This window comes from Mandrillus leucophaeus, unplaced genomic scaffold (assembly GCF_000951045.1).
Source record: "Mandrillus leucophaeus isolate KB7577 unplaced genomic scaffold, Mleu.le_1.0 Scaffold409, whole genome shotgun sequence".
Classification (NCBI taxonomy): Eukaryota; Metazoa; Chordata; class Mammalia; order Primates; family Cercopithecidae; genus Mandrillus; species Mandrillus leucophaeus.
The window spans coordinates 1,031,394-1,041,596 of record NW_012104354.1 but is presented as its reverse complement, the minus strand read 5'-3'; the positions used below and the strand labels follow the sequence as shown (position 1 = coordinate 1,041,596).

Genomic DNA, 10,203 nt, shown 5'->3' with positions numbered 1-10,203 from the left:
CAACTCTAGTTACAGTGACATCATGTTGTAGCTTAAAATCGGCCATGGTAGAAGTATCTGTAACAACAACAACAATAAAAAATCAGGAAATGCTACAAATCAAGGTTTGTCAAAGTATAAGTCACTTATGTCATTGACAGAGTGAAGTTCTGACATGTATTTTTATTGTTTCATTTTCATCTTATTCATTAATATAAGCAAAAATATCAACCAACATTCACGGTGACACTGCACTTGCTCATTCATGATATGTGACTTCTTTGCTGAATCAGATAGTATGCAACCATTTATTTGTAGTCTGATTCTGTCAAATCTTGGTAGAACTACAGCCATACTTTGTTATGGACACAGAATTTTGACAAACAGCAGTGAAAACATTGTGTGAGAATAAATTGGCTATATAGAATTTACAGTGAAGATGGCTGTATATTTGTAAAGTGTGTGCTGCACATCCTTTATATCAGTAAAATTTAATAATGTATGTGCCTATATAAAATGCATACTTTTTTGGCAAGCCACTTAAGCATTTACCAGCACACCAGAGGGTATATTTAACATATAATATTGGCCGAGCATGATGGCTTCTGCCTGTAATCCCAGCACTTTGGGAGGCCAAAGCGGGCAGATCATCTGAGGTCAGGAGTTCAAGACCAGCCTAGCCAACATGGTGAAACTCCATCTCTATTAAAATTTTAAAAAATTAGCTTGGGGTGGTGGCGGGTGCCTGTAACCTCAGCTACTTGGGAGGCTGAGGCAGGAGAATCACTTAAACCTGGGAGGTGGAGGTTGCAATGAGCCGAGATCGTGCCACTACACTCTAGCCTGGGTGACAAGAGTGAGACTCCATCTCAAAAAATATAAAAATGAAATAAAATACCATGATTCTTAAAGACATAGCTGAAAATACTCTTCCACAGGCAATGAGAACTGCCCAAACAAGACACATATACAAATTAGTCTTAAAACTAGATGTGATACCTTTAATGTGTCTTCAAAGAATTCTGCATTATAAAATTTGTTTACCACAGAGGCATTTTGTGTTCATTTCTAACAGATTTATTAATCGCCCAATTTTAGTAAAAAACAACCTACCTTTCATACTTGCATATATATTTGCACACATTTCCTGAACATTTTTTTTTTTTTTTCTGTTAGCTGTATGAGTAAGAACAATCAGGATTCGCTAACATACACCAAAGTTATCTGCTTTTGAACTTGTGGTCAGTAGTTAAAGTTAAATATAAAAAGAAGTAGAATTATTTATCTCTTACTATGCCCCATTTCTCAATGTATTTCTAATTTTAGGTAAAACTAAAGGTATTCCACTTAATTCATATTATTTCTCATAGGTGCTTTTTGTTCTCTAATGTTATTAATTGAATTATTGTTAAAATGAATTGTTTCTAAATATGCCTATATGCTAGGATAAAGGGTTGGCAGACTACTTCTCTTTATAAATTAATATTAATTGGAGCCCACTCACGTATATTTGTTTGCATATTGTCTATGTCTGCTTTGCATTATACTGGCAGAGTTGTGAACTTCTAACAGAGACTTTATGGCCCACAAAGCCTAAGATATTCATTGGCCCTTTACAGAACATTTTTGCTGATCCTTGTATCAAAATTAGTGACTCTCAAACTTCACTGTACAGAGGATGACCTTGGAATTTGTTAAAATACAAATTCTAATTAAGTAGGTCTTCATGGCCTGAGATTCTGCATTTCTAAGCTCTAAGATCACATTTTATGTAGCAAGATCATTCATTCTAGAACTTGGCTGCTCATAAGAATCTCTCGTTCGTTGTTTTGTTCTGTTTTGTTTTTGAGGCAGGGTCTCATTTGCCCAGGGTGGAGCGCAGTTGCACAATCATGGCTCACTGCATCCTCAACCTCCTGGGCCCAAACAATCTTCGTGCCTCAGCCTGCCCAGTAGCTGGGACTACAGGCACATGCCCCTACACCGTTTTGGTTTTTGTAGAGATGGGGTCTCACTTTGTTGCTCAGCAGGTCTTGAACTCCTGGGTTCAAGCAATTCTCGTATCTTGGCCTCCTAAAGTGCTGGGATTATAGGTGTGAGCCACCATGCCAGGCCAGGAATCACCTGTTTTTAAAAAGCTGATGCTTTGAGAGGTCGAGGCAGGTGGATCATAAGGTCAGGAGATCAAGACTATCCTGCCCAACATGGTGAAACCCCGTCTCTACTAAAAATACAAAAAAATTAGCCAGGCATGGTTGGCATATACCTGTAGCCCCAGCTACTCAAGGGGCTGAGGCAGGAGAATCGCTTGAACCCAGAAGGCAGAGGTTGCAGTGAGCTGAAATTGCGCTACTGCACTCCAGCCTGGCGACAGAGCGAGACTCCTTCTCAAAAAATAAAAATATAAAAAAAATAAATTAAAGCTGATGCCTAGATCTTACCCCAGAGATTCTGAATTAATTGAAATGGAATATGGTATGGCCTGGACATCAGAAGTTTTAAAAAGCCCTCCAGATGATTCTAATATACAACCTATGTTGAAGACTGTTGTTCTAGACACATGAAAATGCCCATTACGCCCATTTGTCTTTTTTTCACTCCATGCCTATTGCAAAAACAAAATATACCATGTTGCAAAAAGATGGAAAGTATTGGGATTTGTGATAAAATGAAATCTCCTAAGGTAACTGAAATCATTCTCAAAAATTACATACATATTTCAACATTCTTTTTTATAGTTGTATACTTGCATAGAGGAAGAAAGTTTACTGCTTCTTATTATATCAAGGCCAGTATCCAAAACTGAAGCATTATCTGAATCCATAAAGGAAACTTATTAAGACAAAATATATGTGATGGTTGCCTGTTATATTTTTAAGAGTTTAACTGAAGTGATTGCCAGGGACGCGAGTATGAGTGAGCATTTTTGATTCCTGAAATGAATTTGAAAATGGCTTCCCTTTGGAAGAGAAGGCAAATCATTATTGAAAACATCTCCATAACACAAATTATAAAAAAATAAACTTGGGAGTAGATGAAATGAGATTAGCCATATGTTGATAATTTTCATAATACAAAATTTTAAGAGAACAACACTCTTATATCCAGGAAGACGTTCTTTCCTCCATGATCAAGGGAGGCCCTACAGGCACGAGTGGGGACACGTGCCAAATCAAAATCAGGTGGTCACATTACATCAACCAAACCACTAGCAAAGGAAACAGTGTCCCAGGGAAGCTGTTCTCACATTCATTTCAGGAATGAAAAGTGCTCTCTCAGGCCAAGAGAGAGCAGTGGCTCATACCTGTAATCCCAGCATCTTGGGAGTCTAAGGTGGGTGAATTGCTTGAGCCCAGGAGTTTGAGACCAACCTGGGCAACGTGTCAAGACCCTGTCTCAAAAAAAAAAAAAAAAAATGCCCCCTCATATCCCCCAAAACAAAAAACCTCTTAACGTAGTTTTGAGTTCTTCTTAGGATACTCCATTTTATTTCAGGTCATTGAATGCCATAATTAATTTAGGAGTGGTTTGGACACATATTTTAAATTTCATTAAAGAGCTATTGTCATGATAATGGAATGTAAGCTTTAGTGCAGTATTTTTGGCTGGTAAATCATCAATATGTATAAAAATTATATACACCTATACCATAGGGCCTAACATTTCCACTGCTAGGAATTATAATATGAATATAGTTAATGCAAACCTACAAATATATAAGCTCCATATGGACAAGGACCACATTAGTCTAGCTCAGGGGTCCCCAAGCCCCGGGCCATGGCAGGAGGTGAGCGACCATTACTGCCTGAGCTCTGCCTCCTGTCAGATCAGCAGCGACATTAGATTCTCATAGGAGCATGAGTTCTATTGGCAACTGCACATGCAAGGAATCTAGGTTGTGTGCTCCTTATGAGAATCTAATTAATGCCTGATGATCTGAGGTGGGAAGCTTCATCCCGAAACCATTCCCCCTGCCATCCATGGAAAAACCGTCTTCCACGACACCGGTCCCTGGTCCCAAAAAGGCTGGGGACTGCTGGTCTAGCTCACCTCTTTGTTACTAGGATCTCATACAGGGCTAGCATGTAGCAGGCACTTAAATACTTGACATATGAATTGTGCTCATTTCAGCACTGTTTATAATGAGAAACCTGAAAAATTTCTTAAAATCTATTATTAGTGGTCCAAAAATTATGGAACTTCCAAACAGTGAGATACTATTCCAGCTATTAAAAGGGAATAAAGCAAATATATATGTGCTTCAGTGGGAAAATGTCCAGGATATATTATTAAATGGGAAAAAACCCAAGCCGTACAGCAGTGTATCAGTGTCCTATTTGTGTCCAGCACAAAAGAGCTTATACACACAGAAATATGCTTGAATAGGTACAGAAACTTTCTGGAAGGGCACAGAAGCTCCTCAACAGTGAAAACCGTTCAGGAATGAAGATGGAAAGTTGCAGCTGGGGTACAATATATACTTGTCACTTTACATTTTTGTCAGCAATGTCTTAATTTTACCATGTGCATATATAACTCATCATTACTTCTTCCAAAAGCCAAGCCTGTTGATACTGTTGCCCAATAAACATTCCAGAAACACCATCGCCACAGCATTCAGAACTTAGAGCCTTTCCCGTAGATAAATGGCAGTGATGAGAGACACCTGGAGTGATGCTTTCATGTGCAGCAGGTTGTCTCTCTTCTCCCATCTTGCATCACAAAATATCCTAGCTTCAGTAAATTTATTTAGTTGTTTGAAGTATGGTGCTTATAGGGATGAGGTGAGAAGAGGGCACTGCTGGAGAAGCATGGAGGGAAGAGGCTCACAGTCTCTCACAGAAACCTTTCCCTTTGTGTGGGCATGTGATACCAATGAAGGCAGAATTCCCTCACTCACTACCCAGCTTCGTCAGTTACACTCAACTTCTTGCAGTTTCCAGAATGAGTCACTTTTTCTTTTACCTTTGAATAAACTACTGTCTTTTCCAGAAACTTCTCAACTCCCCCAGCCATTTCTTCATCCTCTTTCCCCTCCTCTAAATCCCCCTTCCTGCCTCAGCTCATGTAACATCCCCCTCATGCTTTCATAAAATTGGTATTGTCCATTTGTCTTGTTCCCTAGAGGCTGAAAGCTTGTTGAAAAGTAGTTCATTATTATATGCGTGATGCATACTGTAGCGTCTAAACTACTGAAGGCATTCAGTAGAGTTGAATGACTGAGTGAAAGAAGAGTCACCGGCTGACATGACAGGGCAATGTTCATTTCATCATAATTGACATCTAAAACCTTCGCAAAGTAGATTATGTGTCTCTTATGAAATTATCTAATCTGAAGGTAAAATAGAATCCATATAGGTATTTATTGATATTTCAAGTAATCTGACATAGCAAATAATTTCAGGGACTGTTTGCTGTTTGCACGCAAAGGACTGACTGAGCTGGCATTGTGTTAAAACATTTTATATGTAGAATTTGATCATACTCTCTATACAAATGCTGCATCTTGTCTCCCTTTTAAGTTCAGTTATTTTAGGAATATTAATTATTATAAATTATCTTTTTATGTGCACATTATTTTCTTAGCTGCTTTAATTATACTAATTTTTTAATTAAAAGCTTAACTTAATTTCTTCCAAGTTAAACTAAAAGTTTAACTTCATTTCTTCTAAGCATGAGTGAAGTGGTTCCTGGGATTATATAATAGTCTCTATAAAATTAAAGTTAACTAAAAATATTTTCTGTATTTGAAAACTAACTAGACATGTTTGATTTCTTCATTCAAGGCATGCTGCTTGCAGGGTTTCTCATCAGAAATATCCCAGTCGTCAACGATAATGTACAGATCAAGCACAAGTGGTCTTCCTCTTTGAGAAGCATAGCCCTGTCTATCATCCTGGTTCGTGCTGGCCTTGGTCTGGATTCAAAGGTATGATGTGTAAATTTCTCATTATTGAATAGGAATTTTGTTTCTTCAATACTTCAAGTATCTAATAGAATCGCTAAGCATTAGGAAATGGATGTGGACACTTTGCATGACATTCTTGAGAATAGAATAGAATTTATTTCATGGAGGATTGTTTTGCAAGTAGGACCTTGTGCTTTGCAATAACTCAAAAGATGGTCTCATTTTCTTCCTTTATTTTTTTGAGACGGAGTCTCACTCCGTCACCCAGGCTGGAGTACAGTGGCTTAATCTCAGCTCACTGCAACCTCCGCCTCCCAGGTTCAAGTGATTCTCCTGCCTCAGCCTCCCAAACAGGTGGGATTACGGACATGCACTACCACATCCGGCTAATTTTTGTATTTTTAGTAGAGACGGGGTTTTGCCACGTTGGCCAGGCTGGTCTCGAACTCCTGACCTCAGGTGATCCGCCTGCCTCCACCTCCCAAAATGCTGGGATTACAGGCGTGAGCCACTGCGCCTGGCCGATCTCATTCTCTTTCTTGGGGAAAGGTAGAGTCTGTCTATGGGGCCAGCACCAAGAATAAAGGCCCCACTTTTCTCTGACATAGATATAGACCATGGTTATAAATAATGCTCATAGTGGAGAAAATAACATATTTTTGGTTTGCGAGGCCCTATGCAAGTGTTCAGGGCTAACTATACTAGCTCAGGAAACTGCCTAATATATAGAATGAGTCTCAAGTATGCCTTTCTAATGCTTTTTTTTTTTCATGTGTGTTTTTTAGTACAGGAATGAATTTTCTTGGGGTATTAGGCTCTTCACTTTAGTCTCATTCTGGAACCACAGATTATAAATAAAAATAATGTGAAATTAGCTAGAGATTATGAACACAGATGCTGAAAGCAGCTTGCCTGGGTTCAAACCTGACCCCATCACTCACCAGTTTCATGATCTTGGGTGGATGACTTTAGCCTGTGTCTTTTCAGATGAGGACATCTAAAAAAATGGGGATAATAGTATTACCTATCTTAAAAGGTTGCAGTGAGGACTAAATAAGCTGTCTGTAAACACTTGGAGTACTAAAATGTTTGTTAAATACAACTCATTACCTGGAAAACTCATGATGACCCAGACATTGCCCATATACTGAAGAGAAAGCGTTGAAGGTCATTTTCTCTGCACATCTTCAGAGGATTATATTAGGATGTCTGCTTTTCTGTTTCAGGCCCTGAAGAAGTTAAAGGGCGTTTGTGTAAGACTGTCCATGGGTCCCTGTATTGTGGAGGCGTGTACATCTGCTCTTCTGGCCCATTACCTGCTGGGTTTACCATGGCAATGGGGATTTATACTGGGGTAATGATTGTTTCTTTGTCATGGAAAATATGTAGGGACATTTAGGGCTTTCTCTGATTCCATACAAGAGAATGCATAACAGAATTTTCTTATAGATATCAGAAAATGCAACATAGATGTTACAGCATAATCTAAATATTCTAACTTCAGAATTTTCCACAGGTAACCTAATCAGTTCACAACAGGCTTTACTCTTGCACTCTAGAGACATAGGTTAAAATGTTATAAGCATGACATATTTGCTTGATAATTGATTAAGGTAAATTAAAAATAGGCAAAAGAACACTAAGAGTTCTGCACCTAAGGAGGGGCCAGAAGTTTATATGTTAGTAGGCGCTAACTCATATAGTTAGCTTCTACTATTCAAACTGTTGAAGAAATCGTGGTCTTTTGCCTACACCTGATTCAATGCCTGTTAAGAGAGATACCGGATTCCACCTAAAGTCTGCACAAAGGATAAAAAACACAGCAGCAGTGATCAACACCTACTATTGTTTTCCTCCTGTCATCAGACTATTATGACTTGGCAGTTCTGCCATCTCTTCCTTCCACTGTCAGTTCTTCCAACGGTTAAGAGCCACACAAAGTAAATAAATAAGAAAGGACTTAGTAAGAATTTAGTGCTAATAAGTAGGCAAGAAGTAAGAAATTCTCCTCATGGTTAAGACTCTGGAACTCTCCTCTCTGGATTCAAATCCCAGCCTTGTGATTTTCCAGTGTGTGATCTTTAACAAGTATTTAATCTCTCTGTGCCTCAGTTTCCTCAATTATAAAATTAAAATAGATTGCATCTATCTTATAGGGTTGTTGTGAGGATTAAATTAGCCAATATGTGTAAAGTCCTCAAAATGTTATTTGGTACATAGTAAGTACTGTAAAATGCTTTCAGCTGTTACCACTGCTGTGGTTACTGGTATCAATGTGACTGTCATATCGTTTTCTTCTAATATGTTGCCTTATTTGACATAGCAAGCCCTGATAGAAGGCCCAGCATCACTGGGTTCCAAATCAGAAAGTCCATGCATTGCTTTTCAAACCTCATAACATGAGTTTTTTGTTTAAAAAAAGCCAGCATCCTGGGGCCTACCCTCATTAGGCCTTCTATACCACTAGAAAGTATATATTTTTAGGCAACCTATGTAGTCTGAAGCAGGTTGTCTATGGCTACATTTTAAAAAACAGTGTTCTGTAGAAGTTTTACACATACATGTTTTTCTGGATTCATGCTTCTCTGCCATTTGAAAGACTATAGTTATCCAAAGTATAACCCATAAAAAAATGGAGGGTATTATAATTTCAAAATAGTAATAAGTAAGATGTTATCATAAATATTTAAAGTGCTGTCTGCCTAGTTTTGTTTTAGGTGCTGTATCTCCAGCTGTCGTGGTGCCTTCAATGCTCCTTCTGCAGGGAGGAGGCTATGGTGTTGAGAAGGGTGTCCCGACCTTGCTCATGGCAGCTGGCAGCTTTGATGACATTCTGGCCATCACTGGCTTCAACACATGCTTGGGCATAGCCTTTTCCACAGGTAACCTAATCAGTTCACAACAGGCTTTACTCTTGCACCCTAGAGACGTAGGTTAAAATGTTATAAGCATGACATATTTGCTTGATAATTGATTAAGGCAAATTAAAAATAGGCAAAAGAACACTAAGAGTTCTGCACCTAAGGAGGGGCCAGAAGCTAGCTATCTTTACTCTCTTCCTCCCTCTAGATAGAGACTGCTCAAGTAGCATGCAGTAGGTGCAGTACGGGGGGCAGGGGCGGGGTGGGGGGGGCGGGGGTACAAGGTAGAAAAATTTGAAGAACAGTTTCTGCTTGAAGTGATCCAGGAACGTTCAGGCTTCACACAAAAGATGTGTGGAGACTTCACACAAAAGATGAGTAGGTTTTTCGAGGAGCACAAATGACAGAGAGCAGTCCAAGTGAAAGGAACAGCATGCCTTTAAAATAAGTACAATTTCTCTTCTCTCCTCTTCAGCTTTTTATGGTAATAACAGCAATGATTTTAATGGATGTCCTATTAATATTTAGTAAGTGTCTGAAATTGAGGCATTTTGTTTCAAGTATAATAAAAGAGGAACTTAAGTTATTTTTTCTCCCACTGTTGTTCAACACCTATATTAAACTGATGTGAACGGATACTACACTTGATCTTAGCCAAAAGGCCAAAAGCAGTTCAACACTTATTATCCTGTGGTACAGCACAAATTTAAGTTCATTTCTTAATCTTATGTTCAAAATTGGGAAATAAAATTTGCAACATTATATGATTGACAAAGTATAATTGTAATCTAAGTTTAGCTTCAGATTCTGTAGTGGGAACACATCTTCTTGGCAGGTTATACATTCTTGTTATCTCCCTATAGTTATCTTCCCATTCTATGATTGTGTATGATTTATGCCTGTTACCTAGAATCCCACCCTCTCTCATTGCTCTGGAGCCTGCCTTCCATTCATTCCCTGGTAAATTGATTTTCTCAAAACATTGTTTTCATTACATTTCTTTCTTGTTCAAGAACCCTTGAGGATGCGGATGCTCTGTTACCTATTAAGTCAAACTCATACTCCTATTTCTAATGCTACTACACATATCCAAATTTATGTTCTTACCGCTTTCCTGGTATACACCTTTAAAACAATTTTTCTCAGCCTTAGCATCACACTAGAATTACCTGGGCAGTTTTTAAAAATACTCTTATGTAGGTCCTATCTTAGACCAATTAAATCAGAACCTTTGGGAGTGGAAACCAGTGCAGCTTGGATTAGGAACCACAGCTTTAGAGCAACAGAGTTTGCATTAGAATCATGGTGATGGGAGGAGAAAGGACAGAGGCAGTCAGGTTTTCATAAGCTACAGCTCAAAGAACCTTCCTAGCTGACTCTGCTGTGTTTCCTCTCCCCGCCCCTCCCCCCCCACCCCACCAACTAAGTGTGGTCCTTAGACCTGTTGGATCTGAG

General features: G+C 38.8%; 1 protein-coding gene across 4 annotated transcripts in view; it reads left to right on the top strand.

Annotated features, from left to right (window-relative positions):
- Positions 1-10,203, top strand: part of SLC9B2 (solute carrier family 9, subfamily B (NHA2, cation proton antiporter 2), member 2) — a 57,071-nt gene that overhangs the window by 22,932 nt on the left and 23,936 nt on the right. For all 4 annotated transcript variants that reach the window (XM_011992284.1, XM_011992285.1, XM_011992286.1 and 1 more), the window contains 3 exons: positions 5,766-5,908; positions 7,114-7,241; positions 8,594-8,769. In XM_011992284.1, the coding sequence (XP_011847674.1) occupies positions 5,766-5,908; positions 7,114-7,241; positions 8,594-8,769 (447 nt within the window). The remainder of the gene's footprint in view (positions 1-5,765; positions 5,909-7,113; positions 7,242-8,593; positions 8,770-10,203) is intronic.